This window comes from Podarcis pityusensis, assembly GCF_964106645.2.
Source record: "Podarcis pityusensis genome assembly, chromosome: 2".
Taxonomy (NCBI): Eukaryota; Metazoa; Chordata; class Lepidosauria; order Squamata; family Lacertidae; genus Podarcis; species Podarcis pityusensis.
Window position 1 is genome coordinate 35,461,094 of NC_138029.1, and position 21,748 is coordinate 35,482,841.

At 42.1% G+C, this 21,748-nt stretch overlaps 1 protein-coding gene and 1 long non-coding RNA gene across 8 annotated transcripts in view; one reads left to right on the forward strand and one right to left on the reverse strand.

Annotated features, from left to right (window-relative positions):
• Nucleotides 1-21,748, reverse strand: part of RECQL5 (RecQ like helicase 5) — a 48,121-nt gene that overhangs the window by 21,649 nt on the left and 4,724 nt on the right. For all 7 annotated transcript variants that reach the window (XM_080993645.1, XM_080993647.1, XM_080993646.1 and 4 more), the window contains 4 exons: nucleotides 20,627-20,732; nucleotides 19,175-19,286; nucleotides 18,452-18,614; nucleotides 17,856-17,941 (listed from right to left, as the gene is read on the reverse strand). In XM_080993645.1, the coding sequence (XP_080849771.1) occupies nucleotides 17,856-17,941; nucleotides 18,452-18,614; nucleotides 19,175-19,286; nucleotides 20,627-20,732 (467 nt within the window). The remainder of the gene's footprint in view (nucleotides 1-17,855; nucleotides 17,942-18,451; nucleotides 18,615-19,174; nucleotides 19,287-20,626; nucleotides 20,733-21,748) is intronic.
• Nucleotides 10,018-15,196, forward strand: LOC308470672. The gene is made up of 2 exons (XR_013982534.1): nucleotides 10,018-12,537; nucleotides 14,669-15,196. It is a non-coding gene; the product is annotated as an uncharacterized lncRNA (long non-coding RNA).

Consider the following 21,748-nt stretch of genomic DNA (forward strand, 5'->3'; position numbering starts at 1 on the left):
AGAGGTTCCTGGTTGTTGTTGTTTTATTTAAAAACAACAACCCCAAAGCATTTGTTAATGGGACACATGAACCCAACCAATACCTTGGGCTACTCTGTCTCTAGCAAGTACACACTTAACCACTGAAGATTAACTCTCAGTTTACTTGCCATACTGAGCTCTCGTTGAGGAATACCGTATTTTTCCGTGTATAAGGCGCCCCATGTGTAAGATGCCCCCTACTTTCGGGGACCCCAAATCTATAAAGTGGGCATATGCACTATCTGTGCATAAGATGCCCCCAGATTTTTAACCTTATTTGAAAGTAAAAAAAACCTAGTCTTATACACGGAAAAGTACGGTATGTTGCAACGAAAAGTAGTCCACAGCTACGGCAAAGGACTAGATCTATGAAATCTGAAGCCCACTTTTGAGAGGTGCTTTAAAGCAATTTTCAAGTCTACCTAACTGTGTGTGTGTGTGCGCGCGCGCGCACGCACACACATATGCACACACCCACACACCCATAAAAGAATACCAACCTAATAAGTGCTTCAACAGTGATAAAACCAAAAGCCTAAAGCCCATCATTTACCTACAAAAGGTCAGCTGTAAAAAGGGTACTCCCTTAAGAGGAAGCTCTACAAAGTTAGGTGCCACAACCAAGAAATTCAGGAGGTAGGCAATGTACTTGCACACACCAGAGAGAAAGCCAGTTTTATTGCCACCTATCAAGGCTTTCTACTACCAAAATATTTTTCCTCACTTGTTACCAAAGAGAAAACTCAGGGAGTCTCCCCCCTCCCTTTTTTTATTTGCACACAAAGCCAATTCAGCCTAATTACTTCCATAATGGTTCTGCAGCCATTTTTGGATTGGTACCCCAGTAGTCTATTGTTTTTTGCCTGCAAACTCCTGAAAAGCAGAAACGGCCCTGAGCCAATTTTGCTTATAAAATAGATTTCTTTCTACCACTCCCCACTTCATGCAATGTGCCTTCATGGAAAACTGCAAATTCGCTTTGGATCTTGCTAACTTGCAAGAGCTTGCATATTCTGACAAACTGGTTGTGTAAAGAAATTAGAATATTTACATGGAAGGCTGCAATAACTGAACACACCACCCTTCTTCCTGGCAGAAACCTGAATTCCAAAGTTCCTCTTATAATACAACTTCTACCCCTTTTTGAGAGATCGGCAGCTTCTGTTATTTGAAGATGGAAGAAAAAGTTAAATAAAAATGCAAAAAAGCAAGCAGAGGAGTACAGGAGAAAAACAGACCAATGTTTTCTGGAAAAAGAAAAAAAATGCTGAAGGGTTTGGCAGGAGCCTTATGCTGCAGCTATGGGGAAACATGCAATTTGAAACACATGTCTAGGAATAAGAAGGCAGAGCCCTGGCTTGTGTTACCAGCTGTCATACGCTAAAGAGGCCTCTCAGTCTCCATAAAGCACAACTGCCCAAGAGCGTTTGCCAGAGACTCTACAGCAAATTTGTGTACTAGCCACTCACATCAGGAAACACTGACTGTGTGGTATTCTGGAGAAACTGTAACACACAGCTCCAAGTCAAAATTTTGTTTTTAACTTGGTTCTATTTGTTTCCCCACACCATTCTGGTGGATTTTTGTGCTAGTCACAAACCACTTATTGGCAGGCAAGTTCGATTAAATGGCCTGTTTCAACCTATTTGTTTGTCCTTGCATTTCCAGCTCAATTCTGCTGGCCACCATCAGTTTCAGTAAGTAGGTGAGGTGGTACAGGTCATATTAGAAAGGCAGGTCACGTGGGAACCACTGTGTCTTTATGCAAGTTGTTAAAAAAACATATCCAGTGTGTGCACAGGCTTTGATAAAGCAAGTTTTGCACATTGGTACCTCGGATTACATACGCTTCAGGTTACAGACACCGCTAACCCAGAAATAGTACCTCGGGTTAAGAACTTTGCTTCAGGATGAGAACAGAAATCGCGCGGCGGCGCAGCAGCAGCAGTGGGAGGCCCCTTTAGCTAAAGTGGTGCTTCAGGTTAAGAACAGTTTCAGGTTAAGAACAGACCTCTGGAATGAATTAAGTACGTAACCAGAGGTACCACTGTATTGCACCCTGAAAATGCTGTTGGAGGCCTCACGGAGGCACATTTGGAAGAACATGCAGCTAATGAGATAATCTGCACATGAATACAACTGGAAAATTTTCCTGAAAAAACTGACTATATAAACATAGTACGAAAACATCTTGCGTCCCCAAGCATCATGTAAAAAACAACATTTTCCTTTGTTTCTGTTAGGCCTCTGTAAGACCTAAATATTAATCATTTTTATTGTAAATAAAGTTGGAATAAACTGGTGGTTTAGAGGAAGGAACATCTGCCTTTGGGGAAAAGAAATTACTGGAATTATCCAACTTGGATCACTCCATGATCATCGTTTGAGAGGTTTGTTTCTCTGCAACGATTAATGCTAATTCCTTTCAACAGAGTCCCATTTCACAGGACACACACATGCCAGGTCACAAAACCAAAGACAAACCTTCAAAGAGATGTACAGAGTGCCACACTAGCTTTAATGACATGCAACCGTCAATGCTTGCAGAGCAAACATCTGCTTAATTTGAAGGTAAACCATGGCTCTCTGCCATGTGGATGAGGTTTGAAAGCCAAATAACCAACTATTTTCGCAAAGTACAGAGAAATGAACGACTGGTGTTCCAATTCTAAATCTGGAAGCTCTATTATGGTTTACAGATGGATGTTCTACATGTCCCATCAAAAGGTGTAGTTAAAAGCTCCATAAGAAGCGCTTTACAGATCTCCTGTATCACAAATGCCTTTGGTCACCATTCTTTACATTTTACGGATTGGGGCTCTTCTCCACAGCTTCATGGGTAAACTGTGGATATTTATATCCAGTTCACTTGGGGCCAGAATCAACATTTTGTCCAGTGAATCATAGCTGTGGTATTTTAACACACACTGTGAACAGTGACTGAATATTAGTTGGTAGTCTTGGTACATCAGTCTGGGGATAGAAAGAGTGTTCAGCAACATAATATTCTCATTAGTGTGTTTCCAACATACTTGTTTGCCTGCAAGAAAGTCTGGTTTTCCACAGAACCGTCAAACCAACAATTACTTCCAGTATTCAACCTCCACTAAGAGACAGACACAAGTCATAAATACCATTTAGTCTCATTTGTCAAGCCTGAAAGCACAAAGCTGAATTATTAATTTTCAGAGAAGTGGCCGTGTTTGTCTGTTGCAGCAAAAACAAGAGAATCCTGTGGCACCAGGCACCTTAAAGACTAAAAACATATATATTATGACATAAGTTCTCAAAGACCAGAGTCTACTTTGTGATCGTCTGATGAAATGTACTCTGGTCCACAAAAGCTTTGCCATAATAAATTTGTTAGTATTTAATGTGTCTGGTGCCACAAACTGAATTTATTTGGCATGTAACTAGTCTGCTTTGCTCACTCCTTACAGTAGGCTTACAAAAAATGCAAACTATCTACTCAACCAGCCATTGATTTCCTATGGGCCTGAAAATAATGTTATTCAGATGTCACACAAAAAATGGTTGATTGTGAAGGGAATAAGCCCAGTCTCCCTGCTGTTGAATGGGAGCGCCTGCCTCCCCACAGGTACAGCTGTGAGATTAGATGTTCACTTCAGATTTCAATTAACCAGAGTTTCGCATGATGTCTGAACTCTAACCTCTGGTTCACTTTGTCAAAGCGAGCCAGTTTCATAAACCACAGTTTGAACTTTGCATGTTTCCAACAAACCATAGTTAACCACAGTTTGTCAGGTTCAGACACAATAAGCTGATGTTAACTGCAATCTGAAGCACAAGTGTGTGAGACCACTGGGAGGTTAGGATTGTTCCTGTCTTCATGATAACTCATATATTCTTACTAAGTTGGAAAACAGTTACTGAATATCTCGAACATGCAATTTAAAATTCAGCGACTGGATCTCAAAACTACTTCAGGCAGGGCCGTGTGGAAATGGAGGCAGAGCAGCTATGAGCCTGACTATTAATGGGCACAAACACAGCCCATCCAAAGCAGATCACAGAACATATCTCCTGGGGAAAGTGATAAGAATTTCCTTCTGCAGAGCTTTTTCCTTAGAGGAAGGTGTCTGCTATGCAGTCAGGACTCAGATGGAAGCAGTCTAACAAAGCATTTAACACCCAAGAATGCCTATATTTAGCCACCTGCAATTCATCACCAGCTGACAGAGCTGCATACAGGAAAGGCAGGTATGCATCCACTGCTATACCTAAATGCTGACACTGCTCTGAACTGTAACAAGCTTTCACAAGAGCTCAAGTGTTATATAGCAGGGATGGGGAACATCTGGCCCTCCGGATGCTGTTGGACCCCAACTCCTATCAGCTCCAGCTAGCAAAGGCAAGGATGATGCGAGCTGTAGTCCAGCAACATCTGAAGGCCCCCAGGTACCCATCCTTGTGCTATAGGATTTGGGTGGGGAGGAGATTATTCAGAGGAACAGCCTGGGCAAGACCATTCTGAACAAGGAAAAGGCAAGAGCTAAACTGGAGAACGCATATGATGAACAGGCATTCTCTTAAGTCAAGGGAGATAATGCACAAGCTTTATCCCCCTCCCCCCGCACAGAGTTTTTGGTAGCTCCCAAGATACCCAATATTTACTTATACTCCTCCTATGGTTCCACCACTGCGATGCCAGCATGCAGAGGTTTTCTGTGGGTCTCCAAGTGGCGCCCCTATTTGTCTCTTCAAACAATATTTTTAAAAAGGAAAAAAAAAGAAAAGAAAATGTAAGCAGAACTGTGATGCCAAAAGGATTTTGTGTCCATTTGTCCTTTACACTTTTTTGGCAATGCTGCTTTTATATTTGGGTTAGCTGCTGCTGTATTAAATGATGGGATTTTTACAGGTGAAACTGTTCATTTAGTCAATCTTTATGCAACCTGCTTTATGAATGCTTAGCAACACCTCCCATTACTTCTGCTTAGGAAGACACATGAAAATGAAGGCCCTATAGGATTAAGACATGTTTCTAGAACCACCCAAAGGTAAAGTTCATGCAGAAGATGCAGAATTCACAGCTGTTAGAATAATTATGTACTTCAAGCACAAGGCCATCCTCAGTCAGTATGTACAAAATGGTGTGTTGAATTAGTGCCCCGATAGCGGCAATTTTCACAATATTCAATAGGCGTTGCATAACAAATCCACATTAAAAAGCAGAAAACCAACAGGAATGTTTTCTGGCCACTACTTTAATCTTAAACATCAGCAAGACAGCCAGCAGAGCTTATCTAGTGCCATGATGTATGGAAAGGTAAGATAAAACAGGCAGCTGAACATCAGTGGCTACCCTGCTGTGTTGCATTGCCTTTTCAAGCTCTTGTCCTACAGCTTTAGTCACATTGTTTTCCTTCACTTGCAGAAGGGGAGTTCAGAAAGTCACATGAAGGTAAAGTTGTTAAATGAAAGGATTATTGAGCTTTTAGTACAAATATCTATTTCCAACTACAGTCATACCTCTTGTTGCGTTTGCTTCACGTTGCAGCTTTTTGGGTTGCAGACGCAGCAAACCCGGAAATGTATACTTCCAGGTTTCGCCGCACGCGTATGTGCAAAAGCGTTCTATCGTGCTCCACGCGTGTGCAGAGGCGCAGCTCTAGCTGCAGACTTTTCAGGGTGCGAACGGCACCCCGGAACGGATCATGTCCACAACTAGAGGTACCACTGTATAAACCCACTTATATTTTGAGATAAGGCATCATTTACCTGCAGTCATGCAAGCCAACTAAAAAAACTCCCAAGATTTAAACTCCCTTTCATGGGCCAAATCTCTTTCCTAAGCCAGGCATTGGCACACCCATGGAATGTTCAACTTCACACCAAACCCTGAAGGCCTAGCTCTTGCAACAGCACTGCAATGAGGTTTCAAAGCCCAAACCCTGGATGTATGTTATGTGGCTGCTGACAATAAGGCCCAGAAGCTCTCAAGGTTTTAAACAGACAAATTACCGTATTTTTTGCTCTATAAGACTCACTTTTTCCCTCCTAAAAAGTAAGGGGAAATGTGTGTGCGTCTTATGGAGCAAATGCAGGCTGCGCAGCTATCCCAGAAGCCAGAACAGCAAGAGGGATTGCTGCTTTCACTGCGCAGCGATCCCTCTTGCTGTTCTGGCTTCTGAGATTCAGAATATTTTTTTTCTTGTTTTCCTTCTTGTTTTCCTCCTCCAAAAACTAGGTGCGTCTTGTGGTCTGGTGCGTCTTATAGAGCGAAAAATACGGTAATTAGCTGCTTCAACCAAGAAGAGAAAAGACCATGTATTTCTGCACACTGTTAACATGAGGGTTAGAAACCCAAAAATCGACATTTAACTTTTTTTATTTATTAATGCTTTGTTTACGCACATGATAGGCTACGAAAAAATAGAAAGAGGACTGTTCCCACCCAATTAAATACACATTCTTATTTAATAGCTGCAGTGTTCGAAACTTCTCCAGGAATAAACTCCAGATTAAGGCACACTGTGAAGATAATGCACAGAGTATGCCTGAGTTACGTTTAAATGGGAGGAAATTTACTGTATTATCATTCTTAGATGTTAGACCATGGGTAGGCAAACTAAGGCCGGGGGCTGGATGTGGCCCAATTGCCTTCTAAATCCGGTCTGCGGATGGTCTGGGAATCAGCGTGTTTTTACATGAGTAGAATGTGTGCTTTGATTTAAAATGTATCTCTGGGTTATTTGTGGGGCACAGGAATTCGTTCATTCCCCCCCCCACCAAAAAAATATAGTCTGGCCCCCATAAGGTCTTAGGGACAGTGGACCGGCCCCCTGCTGAAAAAGTTTTCTGACCCCTGTGTTAGACCTTTTAGAACACATAACAAAGCAGCCGGTGTCCAAGCAGCTCTAGAACAAAAAAAAATGATTCTCAGTGGAATAGAACTGAGAATATGGAATGCTACAGCATTATGCACTTCATGTGGAACCCAGGCACTTTCTTCTGAAGGTGAAAGGAGTAGAGACATAAGCCGCTTCTTCTTTGATGGAAGATCAAAAAAAACTTTGCTATAAACTTTAATTATTATGGACAAAATAGTTACGAACAAGTCTGTGCAGAAGGCTTATTTATTTACTTATTTACACACACACACACACACACACACACACAAACTTGTAGTCTGCCCCGTGGAAAGATGGGATATACATATTTTAAATAAATACCAGACATGGGCAAATATTTCTGTGGAGGAAAAAAATTCTTCAGGAAGAAGAGCAAGATTATTGCTGTAACCTCTGAAATAATGAGAGTCAGAATTAGGGAAATCAATTTCTGATTGGCTTGAATGTACGTTCTGTTTGGATGTGTCTAATAAGCCTCCTTCTGAACTGCTGTGCACATGACTAGAAAATCAAGGGCAGAGCCCTGCTAAACTTGTTTTGCTGGTGATCTCAATTTAGTTAGCACCACAGAAAAGGCAGTTCCTTGTTGGTGTTCAGTTTATGAAAGTTAACAGAAGAAATTCTGACAAATTCTCTCTTTTGTTCTTCCCACCCCACCCCCCGTCCTGTCCCCCAGTGTTACAAAACGTGGGTTAACCCAAGCAGGATGTCTTTCAAGGAATTTCAGAATGAACTCTATGCTCTTGGTAGCAAGCTATGGCTCAAGCTCGAGGGACTATCCAAGGCTGAACCTTTGGAGATTGTGTTCTTTTTCATCATCATCTTGTTCATTGGTAAGTATAAATCATGCTTGCAACTTTCTGGGCTCATCAGATGGGTCTATTTTGTCATTCAGGAGCTATGAATAATGTATTCTTTTTTTGAGCCTTTCTTTAATCTACATGGTTTCTGACTCCTCAGCAATTGTGATGCTCAGGACAGGCTTGAAGTAAACGTTTGTAAGAATTCAGTGCAGATCTACGCTGCTAAGTTTCACCATACAATATAAATGCTGTTTATATATGTGAATATTTGTGTGGCAGAATCAGGACTGGCAGCCAGCCCCTAGGTTCTATAGCACTTAAAGTTTCAATCTGAACTTTATCATATGAATGGCATGGGAGCCAACATTTACAGAAATAGTTAACTCTGGGTCAAATGGTAGTGTTGCTTTGGGCTACCATACTACAAGATTCGGGATGCGGGTGGCGCTGTGGGTTAAACCACAGAGCCTAGGACTTGCAGATCTGAAGGTCGGCGGTTCGAATCCCCGTGACGGAGTGAGCTCCCGTTGCTCTGTCCCTGCTCCTGCCAACCTAGCAGTTCGAAAGCACATCAAAGTGCAAGTAGATAAATAGGTACCGCTCCGGCGGGAAGGTAAACAGTGTTTCCGTGCGCTGCTCTGGTTCGCCAGAAGCGGCTTAGTCATGCTGGCCACGTGACCTTGAAGCAGTACGCCGGCTCCGTCGGCCAATAAAGTGAGATGAGCGCCGCAACCCCAGAGTCGGTCACGACTGGACCTAATGGTCAGGGGTCCCTTTATCTTTACCTTTTACTACAAGATTATGCAGGAGGTAGCATGTACAGTTTAGAGCTAACAGCGGAATCTCCCAGCATAAAGAGAATGAGGGCCAATTCACACATAACTTCTCCTCACTTGCATTCTCAGATGAATGTATGAAGTGTGCATATCCATTGCAAAGCACCATATCCAAAGCAGTATGAAAGCTCTGTCTGTGATAGATTTCAAATATGAAAGTCATCAAGTGATTAACATGCATGTGTCCAAAGATACACCAGGTGGCATGGAGCAGTTCCTAAAACAAGTGACGGGGTAATTAACAACCATAGATACCGAAGAAAGCTGGTAGATATAAAAGCAACTGTATAATGTTTTCTTCTGTTGAATTCCAAAGAAGAAAAGCCTGCTTGTGTAGTGCAACAAATCTGCCCCTTGTTGGAATTGGGAAAGAGCCAGATGTGCCTAGCCTTCTTTCAGCTATAACTCTGGGCTAGCCTGAACTAAAGCTTTTTGACTAAACATGTTGAAGATTATTTCCTTTGCCCTTCACCTGCTGGTACTCCAGTTCTTTACATTAGAAATCAGCTGTACCTTTAAGAACAGCTACTACCACTCATACTCTGTTTGATTTGCAATGGGGTTTATAATCATTGTGCAACTCACACCATCCTTTGAGAACTGTCAGTATTATTTCTGTCTCGCTGAGGTGCTAAACAGTGGCTTGTACAAGGCCTCACAACAAGTTCATGAGAGAGGTGTATGACTTGAATCCAGAGATTCCCAGTTCCAGCGCTCAGTGCCACTCTAGCGTTGGCATGATGTAAAAGGAACAGGGAACACAACCCCACACTTTGTGCTCTTTTGCCATATAGACAAAAGCCATTAGTAGTAATAGTCATTGTTCAGCAGAGTTGGTTAATGTTCGTAAGTTTGAAAGCCATGCAAAATCCTTCCCCAATCCATTACAAGAATTTCCTTTCCCAGTCTCCACTACAGCCCAAGTGTTGTTTATGTCCTTTATCCATTCCACTTCCCAGGCCTCAGAGAACCAGCTGCTTCTTCCTTTCACTCCCTCCCCCTGCCTGTATTTTCTAGGAACCCATTACCTTGACAGTGATCATGACTGCCTACTCTCCACTCCAAGCCTGAGCGCAGCTGGGAGAGCAGAAAAGCGAAGGTTACTTTTTTTTTTTTGTAGGTGCCAAAAGCAAAACAATTAAAAACAACGAGCATAGTTTGGGCTTGTTCTAGAGCTCTTGTTGTTAGCAACTCTTGCGCCCTCTAGTAATTCCAGAGGACACAAGACAAATGTAAAAGCCACAACTGTCCCTTTCTGGTGAGCCTATTCATTGTATTAGCAGGTTGGGTTGTTCTAACTCCTGGCTAGCAATCCCAGAAGCTAATATTCATTCTCTCTCTCTCTCTCTCTCTCTCTCCCTCCCTTTCAGTTACGGTACTTTCAATGATGATCATAGCTTGCAGTGTTTGCTGTGCCCGCTGCTGTAATGGAACACCTGTTCACAAGCCTAGGAGGATCCAAGTTCGGCCGGCAGACTGTGTATGAGAATGCATTAAGAAAAGGGTGTGGATGTACTGAGGAATGTGTGCAGACTGCTACCAGCTGGCACCACAATACTCTTCTACAAGATAGTAGATGAGAGCACTAAGGAAGAGAAGCGAGAAAGAGACCTTGCCCTGCCTAGGGTCTTATGCCATGGTCACTGTAGGGCACTGATGAAGTGATGGAGTTCAGTATTTCTCTCCCTGCCCCTTTGCAGACAGTTTACTATCAAGACGAAGACAACTCCACCATGGCTGAGTCAGTTAATCCATAAAAGTGTGCAAAAATGCCACAAGCAAACTAGCCAGGATTAAGACTGTTTAGACTTCTCCACCTGGCGGAGTTCCAGGAAGATGTTGAATACAAGCAGTTTCCACTGAACTTCGAGCCACGTGCAATGGCTCAGCAGAACAAACGACAACATAAGCAGTGTTTCCTCCTCGATGTCCAACTGTCTGCAGCCAAGAACACAAGCACAACAATACAAACAATTTCATCCTTTCACAGAAGATGGCTCGTTGTCTGTTTGCTCTCTTTGGCAGTTTTCTTTCCTTAATGGAGGCAGTGAGGGATGGGGGGGGGGAGAGTTATTACTGATGCTCTTCTTCACTGTCTCTGAATCTTTTAAAAACCAATCACAACACACAGGGGTTCATTGTTGTGTCAAGAATACAAGAGCATGTGATGTCTGATAAAGGTGATGGAACATTGCAGTTGGCATATGATTTCAGAGACTGTGAAGAACACCACCAGTAACAACTCCCCCCCCCCATCCCTCACTGCCTCCATTAAGGAAGGAAAACTGCCAAAGAGAGCAAACACACAACGAGCCGTCTTCTGTGAAAGGATGAAAACAAAAGGATGCCGAGCTACCAAAACACTATGTCGTTTTGCTTGCCTGCCTTAAAGTGAATATTTTCCTCTTTCAAAATATTATTACATATTTGAGTGTTTTCTTTCTCATTCAAAAAGCCTGCCTTGTTTCCATGTTACAAGGCAGTTCTTTAGTACGGTGAAAGGGGAACAACATATTGTTTATATGCTTGGGGTTTGTAGTTAAATGCATTCTCTTAAATATATGTGATATGAATAGTTTATATTTGTGGCATTAATATATCTTATTTAAGGCAGTTTACTGGGAGAGTTTACAAAAAGAGGGACATTTTAGAGTGTTACTTTAGAGTTATTTGTGGAAAGAACATAATAAAAAAGGTTAAATTCTTCAATCCATTCATTGGTCTCTGTAGTTTAAAGTGTGCTTGTACACAGAGCTAATAAGATACAGCGAGGGCTGGTTTATTTCAGGAAATGTGTGCAGCAGCTGGGCAAGCTAAAGCACAGCCAAGAATGAGCTGCCCAGCTACAGTTTGCAACTGAAAGGAAATCCATTTCCACAAAGGCAGACCTTGTGGACATTTGGTTTACACTCCAATGAACTTCAAAAGAGTTACATGTGTACAAGGCAAAAGGAATGGAACCAACCACGTGCAAAAGGGGGAGGATTATTGCCACAATGCAATGAACTGCACAGGTGTCATTCCTAAAAGATATGTCATCTATAGCAAAGCCCCTACATTTAGGAGATGCACTTATTCCAAAGATCAGATTTGCCCAAGTCATCAAGACCACGACCATGCACCACCAGAAGCGAACAAAGAATTATGTCCATTTTAATTTTTTTATGTACTTGTTTTTATTTTTTGGTGTGAATGTGTTATGTATGGTTTTTTTTTGTTTGTATGATGTTACAAAATGAATTAAAACCAATAAAAAAAAAGTGAAGGATCTGACGGAATTCTGCAAGTCTTACGGTGTACTCTTATTCACAACTACTTGTTAAGTTCAACTGGAGTTACCCACAGGTAAACAAGCATGAGATCCCAGCCTAAATAATGAACTTTAATGCATACCTTCATTTTTGAAAGGGTAAACATTTAATCATTACAAACCTGCAGAAGGCAATTAATTCCCTATGTTGCTCCTGCCAGTCTTTTGTGACAGATCTACCTGCTTCCATACAATTGCTGGATCAAGCTCAGTTGTGGGACCTTTGTAACACACAGCAGGTGGGATTCAACATAGCACTAAGTGAAGAATGCGTGCACGAAACAAGTTCCACTTGAGGAACAAGACTTTCCTGACTTTCCTCCCTCCACGAGCCCCCGAAAATGTTCTGGGGGTTCCCGCCAGTAAGGATCCTGCCCAGTAAAATTAGTTAAGTATGGTCAAAGACCAGAAAGAAGAAACAGTTTTAGCCTGCATGTTCTCCCATGTGCCTTCTCCAACTAAGCAAATATTACTGAGCTTTGGAGGTGGCTCAATCAATAATAGTACAACATGGATAAAATGAAGCCTTATTGTATAATTCAGGCTTTCAGATAAACCTCACCCTCTCCTGGCTGTGTTAATAATTTGCTAAAGTACAAACAGATATTAGACATTACACACTTTCTCTTTGCACAATTAAGGAGGTCTTCCCAGCCGACAGGTTCTAAAAAGGCAACTACATACAGCTTAAGGTGAGCAGAGTGTTCTTCTCTATTCCTACTTTTCAAAAATTTACTAGAATCATCTGTAGTGATCTGTTCACTCTGAACAGACTGCCACAATTATTAAGTTATTCTTGTGCCACAATTACTTCCGTCATTCTATGGGAAATGGTTTAAGGGTCACTAAGGGTCCTCCAGATTACAGATGAAATTTGCACAAAGCCCATTGCTGTTTCTACTTTTATTAATCTGGCTGTACACATATATGACCTTGCTAAAGCAAACTGTTTTTATTCCAACAAGGAAGCATTATCCAAATATTTTTGCTGTGGTGCAGACAACTGGAGCGTGCCTGAGAGATTCAAACTGAGCATGGCTTTGTGTGGGAGAAATGTTACATTCCCCCTTAATCCCTCGTTTCATGCAGCATGTAGGCAAAAAGAGAGAAAACAACAAAAACCCAGAAAGCAATGATACAAATGCAGTGAAATTTAGCTGATGTTTCATTCTTTCTGCTCTCCAATTACTCCAATCTTTCTGCACAGCAGCAAATGTGAAGCGAGGGAATAATCCACATGCCCTTTTCAATGAGAACAGAACGTAGCAGGGGAATTAAAAGTACAAGCTGCTTCCAAAGAGATGTCAGGTTGCATTTAGATGTCACAACAATAGGCCTGTAAGCACTCCAATCTGAAAGGTGATTGGAGAGATCAGTCTTCTACAATTCTAAGAGGCTTTTAAGTGGGTGAGATATTTATTTCAGCCACAGTTGCTTTGGGACTTTCTATTGGAATCTCTAAGAACAAACAAACAAAAACCCGTAACATATGAAGCATTTGACACTTTGCAGGATGCAAGTCTTTTTGAATGGATGTATGTCATCAACTGAAATGCTAATACAGGCATAGGCAAACTTGGCCCTCCAGATGTTTTGGGACTACAACTCCCATCATCCCTAGCTAACAGGATCAGTGGTCAGGGATGATGGGAATTGTAGTCTCAAAACATCTGGAGGGCCGAGTTTGCCTGTGCTAATATGTGAAATTTCATGGTGAGCTCCAAAAAGAAAGGAACTGTATAGAAATTTGCAAGGAGGTAAAGGGCAATTCTGTTTAGCACCGCCATTTGTCACAAGAAATTAACAATAATGACAGCCAAGCGAGGCGGGGAGAAAAGTCCATCCAGTCTGCCTTCAGTAGAAACCATTTCTGGATGTGATAGGGTAAAAGTGCAGGAACTCAAAGAAGGAGTGGAGTGCTGCTTCTATCCTCTATTAATTTCTTTACTTCATTTCAACATTTTTCTAGTGCCAGCTACATTATAGAGTGGGGCAGCAAGTTCTGCAGATCTGTTTACAGATAACAAGTCTGAACACTCTTAATGGGGAATGCAAGCCTTGAATTCACTTCTATTTCTGGTGACTTAAGACTCAAATTTTTGAAAATGTTATTTGAGCAGATGCCTAGATTTCTCGGCATACACATCCGTATTAAAGTAAACCCCCTCCACTTAAATGGAACGACACTTTAGCTAGAATCATAGAATTGTAGAGCTGGAAGGGAACCTGAGGGTCATCTAGTCCAATCCTATGTCAGGGCCTTTTCTGTTTCAGCATCTTTTTATGTACAGAATGCAATGGAAGTTGAGGATTTCCAGTAACGGCACCCAGCTGTTAACAGCAGCAGAATCAGCAGGAGTAGCTGCAAATGCAGCAAGGTGCAGAATGAGCAAACAATTGAAAATAACCTTGCTAACTTCTATATATATTTATGGTGACTAATTCCTGTATCTGTGAATTGATGTAAAAGTCAATTATGTTTCTACAACGTAAAGAATGTGTGTTTCTGTATCTCTCAGAAGACAATAGCAGCAATATACAACAAGTTGAAACTTGAATCTCTCCGTGCTAGGCAAAAGTATTTTTCTTTTCCTAGACACATTAATCTCTGGTAAGCATATTCAAATACAGGGGAGCCCTTAATAAAACCCACCAACCCTGACTCATGGAAATTTGGCCAAACAAGGCCCCTGAAGCCTTCTAAAAGAGTAGCTAAGGGGACCAGGTACCTCTGCTCCCAATAGAAGTTGACACTGTCCTAGCGATGCTGCTCCTATTCCAGTGGTCTATGTATTAAATGCACATATTGTTTTAATTCTCCAGGGCCTGGCAACGATGTCCACTTCAATACAAACTGCTTCTCAAGACATTCTAAAACATCTGAAAATTCGGATTCTGTCAGATGACTGGGCTCTTGGGGGACTGGTAGTAATAGCTTCTTTTGTCATGGTTATCATTGCACTCCTGTTGTTTGCTGCCATCTTTGGCTGCTGCTCAACTCCAAGGAATAAATCTGGCCCCATATAAAACAGCAAGAGCAGCCTTGTCTGTGGAATCTGAAGAATGCTGAAGTGGGACCAAGAAGGGGGAAGTATTGTTGCTTCTTGACACCCTTGTTTCACATGTACAAGTGAACATACTACAGAGGAAATTTGGCACTGTTCAAAGGTACACAACCAGCTTCCACACGAGGCCTGACACCAAATGAAATCAGCATTAAAGAAGCATGTGCCTGAGCAGGTCTGATTTACAACTAACTACTTCTAGCAAAGGAAGTGACAAAAAATTGTTTAAGAAATAGCTGACATGTAAGAATTTGAAAATTCAAAGAATGTTCAGTTTTCCTTGAAATTGTACATTTGTCTTTCTTCTTTTGCAACCAGTATAAGTATAGATAACCTAATCAATAGTGGAACTAAATGAGACTAAATGAGCTGTATTTTTAAAATGCATCCACATGAATCCCTTCCCCCAATTCTTATTTTATTTCCATAATCTTCCAAAGGCAGCTGGCTGATAGAGCTGAGCCAAAGGGTGGAGGAATAATGCCCATTTCATTAAAATCTTCAATATAATTGATGATCCTCTTTCTTTTAGAGATATTTCAGGCTGCTTCAAAAGGGTTGAAAAATCACTTTGCTTGTTAGTAATTCTTGAATAGAAAGGATGACCAGTATAGAACACATTGCTCTCTCTAAATGAGATTCTTCTGTCACTAGAGAGTTTAGCACATAGCCCACCCAGGCATAGGCAAACTTGGTCGTCCAGATGTTTTGGGACTACAACTCCCATCATCCCTAGCTAACAGGACCAGTGGTCAGGGATGATGGGAATTGTAGTCCCAAAAAATCTGGAGGGCTGAGTTTGCCTATGCCTGACCTAACCAAATCTGATTGGCTACTTAGCATTGTAATATCAGCACATGAACCCTAAACAGCTAGAATATCTCAAGGTTTGGAGGAGCGACCTTGAAGCAACAGTAGAAAGGGAAAACAGTAGCTATAATCATCCAGCACTTTCATATGAATTCAGGCAGCCAACACCGAAAACTATAAGAACTGAACTCAAGGATTATATTATAAACTACTTGTCTTAAATAGTTTAGGGATATTTTGTTTCAACCAAAACACAATTATTTCAAAATTTTAGACCAGGGACGTCCAAATTCTCATATCATACTCTGCCATGGGACACATGGGCCGCCCCCTGCCTTGTCGCACGGGGTGGAGTGGGGTGGGGTGGGAGTGAGGCCAAATTTTGACACCCCGCCAACCCTCACGCTGTCTTCCCAAAGCCCAGCACCTCACTTACCCAGCTTGAGGGGGGGCATCAAATGTTGTTGAGTGCCGCCGGGTGCTTCAACACCTTGTTTTAGACCATGCATAAGTCAAAAAAGGTAACCTTACTTTAGAATGCCTGACCAATTTGTCTTCAAAATTACTGAATACATATTCTATGCTGGAATAGCTCTGTTGGTAGAGCATCAGACTCTTAATCTCAGAGCTATGGGTTTGAACCCCGCTAAATTCACATTACGAGATTCAGACTATGGAACCAAGAGATTACAGTTATACAGGATAAGAAAATCAAAATAAGGAACTATGGCCTTCTACCTGTCCCCTTATTCTATTTTAATAGCAAGTTAACGCAATAGCAGTCTGCATCATAAGAAAGCTGTCAAGCATTTTTATTTGCTCCTACCGTATGACCATACCTGTAGTAGGGTATCTGCGTTAGATTATGGGCATATCTACATTTGCCTACTTAGCTAAATATATATCACTCTTTTCTCTCCAAAAATAAGCCAGCAACAGCTTCAGCATAGCATTTTGTTTCAAGTACAGAGTTCTCAATTTAGTACAGGTTGCAATTTGTGTAGTGGTTACTTGTCTGTAATTAGGGACCCCTGCTGGGCATGTGCATATTGAACTGTGTCGGGTCGGCCACGGGCATGGACGACTCCCAGGCAAATGACAGGAACGTTTCCAGCCTGTCCCTCCCATCAGCATGCAGCTCTAGGGAGTTCTGACAGCCTTCCCCGACAATTTAGAGTGACTCATGCCTTGGAGACACTGAGCACACATCCAGAGTCCAGCAGAGATCAAACGCAGTCAGAGCTAGGCTGGGGTTGTAAGCACTAAGCTACTTTATTAAGCATAAGGCAGAACAAAAGAAAACATGTCTCCTCTCTCTGGTCTTCCTCAGAGAGAAGTCAGAAGTGAAAGCAAAAACAAATGGAAGCAGAGTACAGTAAACATCCGCTCCCATGATTCCAACAGTTGGTGCTGGAATGCATAACACAGACATGTGATGAACCAATCCTACACAATATCTGCACAGTGAGAGGAATAGAAACCCAACAGGCTGCAGTCAACTAAATAGTTTCGCTAGCAGGAACCAATGTAGTGAGACTCCCCGCATCTCTTTGGGAGGTTAGGAGAAACCCCAGAAGAGTGCATAGGGATGGGAGAGAGGAAATTGTTCCGTTTGGCAAGCAGGAAAGCTTGCACTCATGGAACGACCATAATAGTACTGCAATGAATTCCATCCAAAATATCCAACTCTCTAAAGGGCTGACCATTCCAAACTTCTATGCAAAGTTTCACAACCAATGGGCCACCATACATCACAGGAGGCAGATTCATGACTAAACAATATTCAATTAAAATTATTTCTACATCAAGCCATTAGGTTTCATATTGCCTTTCTTTTCAAAGAAGTTAAAGCTAGTAAGAGGTTCCAAAAATACAGTAATATGTAGAATAGATTTCCTACCAGAAATCTGGTAAACATTCCTACCAGAAATTTCCTACCAGAAACCTTTAGCAGAAATCTGGTAAACATAATACAACATGGGCCATTTGTGCTACCACATACACATAAACCTCCATTATGAGATCAGTCTATCATGCTGCATTTCCACGTCATAAAAAGCAAAGCCCTCAAGATTCCAACCACTAGGAAACAAATATATGTTTCTCCAATCCATCAACTATTAGGATAAACCTACCCCAGTTCTTCAGAGAAGGCCACCATAGCATCAAAGTCTTTCAACATAGCTTTACTGGAGTCTTTCCATCTGGAGCCTCGCTTTTCCTGAAGAAAGGTAAAAACAAATAAACAAAACCACTTATTTTTAGAAACACTGTGTTCAAAAGCAAGCTTTCTTTCAGAACTACGCCTCTTTCCTCTAGTTGCATTGTGACACAATAACCAATATTCATTCAACTCTGTAGGAGTGCTACACATAGGTAAAACCACAAACTTTTCAGGTGCACCTTTTGTGCACCTCCGTGCAACCAAACCTTAATATTATATTTTTCATCCTAATGTTGCCTCCAGTACTTCTCTAATGCAGCAACAAATGACTCCATATGTAGCCCCTCTGAAGTGACAGTAGGGAAATCTAAAGGTCTCTATACTGCCACGTATTTAGTAAAATGTATATCTTCCTCTTAATTAGCATGTGAAAGGACCTCACAAAATTAAAATTACATACAATTACACTACATCAATGCAAGAGCATAATATATAGTTCACTGTAATCAAAGGACTATTAGCTAAGGCACGTGAACTGCATTGAACCATGTCACACAAGGTTCTCACCTGCAACGTAGCAAGTTCCTTCTTGATCAGGAAGCTGATTTGATCCCTGTCATCCCGCGAGTAATAGAGGCGACAGCTGGATGGCTTTCCATCTCTCCCAGCCCTTCCGGACTCCTGGTAATACCCAGCTATAGATTGTGCAAGATTCCAATGTGCAACAAATCTGCATGGTGTAAGACAATTAAGCTATTACTTTCAAATCCCTATCTGAACAAAACTAGAACTGCATACAAATCCCAGACCAACCTAAGCATACAAAAAAAGAGAGACCACTCTGTGAGAAGCCCAATTTTTGCTGTTACAGTGGTGCCCCACAAGACGAATGCCTCGCAAAACGAAAAACTCACTAGACGAAAGGGTTTTGCGTTTTTTGAGTCGCTTCGCAAGACGAATTTCCCTATGGGCTTGCTTCGCAAGACGAAACATCTTGCGAGTTCTTGCGAGTTTGTTTCCTTTTTCTTAAAGCCGCTAAGCCGTTAATAGCCGCTAAGCCGCTAATAGCCGCTAAGCCGCTAATAGCCGTGCTTCGCAAGACGAAAAAACCGCAAGACGAAGAGACTAGCGGAACGGATTAATTTCGTCTTGCGAGGCACCACTGTAATTACACCCTTCTGGTAAGAGGGACAGGCAAGGAAATATAGTGGTACCAGGTTCTTCCAGATGTTGAGCAAATGTATATTGAACAATCAGTATGCATCGCCCATTTGGGATGACTTCACACACCTGACATTAGCTTTGTCAACTCCCATTCCAAAACTGATAGTAGCAACAATAACTGGAACCTTCTCCTCCATCCATTCATTCTGAACCGATGTTCTATCTGCTACTTTCAGTCCTGAGAAGAAGCAAAAGACAAGAGTGCGATACCAGCAGGAAGAACCTCTGCTCTTACCGTCATCACCAAGGGGCAAACCACACCAACCTATCAGTCCCTAGTTGTCTTTGAATCCATCTACCTGCCTACTTCTCCTATCCTGTTTTGCCAGCATATGTGAGGGGAATCCAAGACCTAAAACAGAATTCTCATGGTCTGAGGATGGAGTCTAACTCCATAAGCTCCCAAGACTATGTGTACTCAGATCCCCAAACCTCCTTCAGACACAAAAGGGAATAAAAATGTGGTCCGTAAAGCACTGTGATTAGCAGGGAAGCAATGAGGCTTCCAGTTTGGCCAGGCAGAAGAATTAGAAGTCCTGATTGGGTCAACAGAGCAGCACCTACAGCCTGTGACACTCTAGGACCCAGCTCCTGATGGCAGGGAGCATGTGTTAGAGTATACATTCCAGTTCCTTGCATAGCTGCCTGTGATCCCAACCTAGTACTGACAAGAAGTATCATCGAAAAAGCAGTACAGAACAAGTTTAGAAGCCAAGTATGAGACGTTTTCCCTTGGAACTCATGTGTGGGGAAACTAAAGCAAAGTTGAGTGCAAAGGGCTTCAGGGAAAGTCAATACACCAGAAGTACTCAATTTACCAACACTTTTGGCATTAATTCAAACACCCAGTTGCAAGCCAAATAAAAAGGGGAAAGGGAAGAAGGTAGTGGATTGAGATAAGCATTCAGAAATGGCAGAAGAAACAGGAGGACTAGGAAGGGAAGCGTGGGAGAATCATGAGGCAAAGAAAAGCAAGCCGGAGCAGGAGAAGTTTGGGGGAGGTCCAGGAAAGGAGAAATTACAATAAGAAAGCACATAGAGAAAAGGGACTAGGAGAAAGGGAGCTGGGCTAAAGTTAACTAGGAATAGAAAGGAATGCTGGGGTATGGCAATCATTCACACACATCAGCCTCCCCAAACCCAGTGCCTCCCAGGTGCTATGGATTATAACCCCCATCATATCTAACCATTGGCCATGCTGAAGAGAGGTGCAGTCCAGAACAGATGCAGGACTTTGCCACTCCCTCTGGCCCTGAATTTTGAGCGACCTGAAATCTTACCCCTGACACAATGATCTGGCAGGATAATAAGGCTCCTGTGCTTTGGAATGGACTCTATTCAGCAAGATCATATCAGTGTGGTACTAAATTTGCATTCTAAAGAACATATTAAAGAAAAACAAGTCAAGACCGGGCTTTACAACCCACAGTATACTGACTGGACCCTGAGGCTAGAATAAAGAACTCTTTTGCATGCTTAAAAAATGCTTACGAATCAAAGTAACACAGCTTTTTCTACCTGCATGATATGCCTTGGAGTTGACTCCTCTGTAGCTAAGTTCAATAGCCACTTGTTCACATACTTCTCTCTTCCTGCAGTAGACAATTCCGCAGCCTGAGTAGCGCTACACAGGGGGAGGAAGAGTAGGCAACATAAATCAAAGTGTCATAAGGAAACCTATTAATGTTATTAAGAGCTGGTATAGATCCAAGGTATCAAGAAGAACAAAACAATGGGTGGTATTCAACTGCCACATCCCTGTCAGCAAAAGGATTTCCACTTGTGCAACAGGACTTTCCCTCTTTTCCACACAAACAGAAATCCTTGTGCTGACAGAACAAGAAATTTAGTGCTGTGATGGATTCCAGCCAGTGGTAATAGCCTTTCATATGCATGCCTTATGGTCAGCATTGTACATATTTTATGCAGGAATTTCATAGAAGGGAACATGCAATCCAATGAAATCAACTCTCTTGAGAAGCTCAGATTTAACTCTTCCTCCTCTCCCTTAAAAGAAGTTATTGGGAAATGCTTTAAAAATGTATGAACTACAATAAACACTAAATCCACAGAAGGGCTTCTGGTCCTTAAATTCTATGAATGACTCTGACAGATCTCTCAATCCTACCTTCGCAGTAAATGACAGCATTGCTTTACAAGCAAAGCCTCTGGTCCTTGGGATACCAGGCTGCCAAATTAGTGAGGGGTTCTGAAGAGATTAACAGGGTAAAAGATGGGCACTTATCCAGTGGGTGCCCTTATGATGCTTGCTGGCTGGAAATGGAGGCTATGGCAGCACTGGACAGAGTTGCTTCAACTCCCCTGTGCAAGGTGTCCATGAGCCCTTGCTGAGAGACATTATTAAAGAATTTGGCCTGCTAGTCCATTGGCAGAGTTTGGAGCTGGGCTGCCAGGAAGAAGAAGAAGAAGAAGAAGAAGAAGAAGAAGAAGAAGAAGAAGAGGAGGAGTTTGGACTTGATATCCCGCCTTTCACTCCCCTTCAAGAGTCTCAAAGCGGCTCACAATCTCCTTTCCCTTCCTCCCCCACAACAAACACTCTGTGAGGTGAGTGGGGCTGAGAGACTTCAAAGAAGCGTGACTGGCCCAAGGTCACCCAGCAGCTGCATGTGGAGGAGCGGA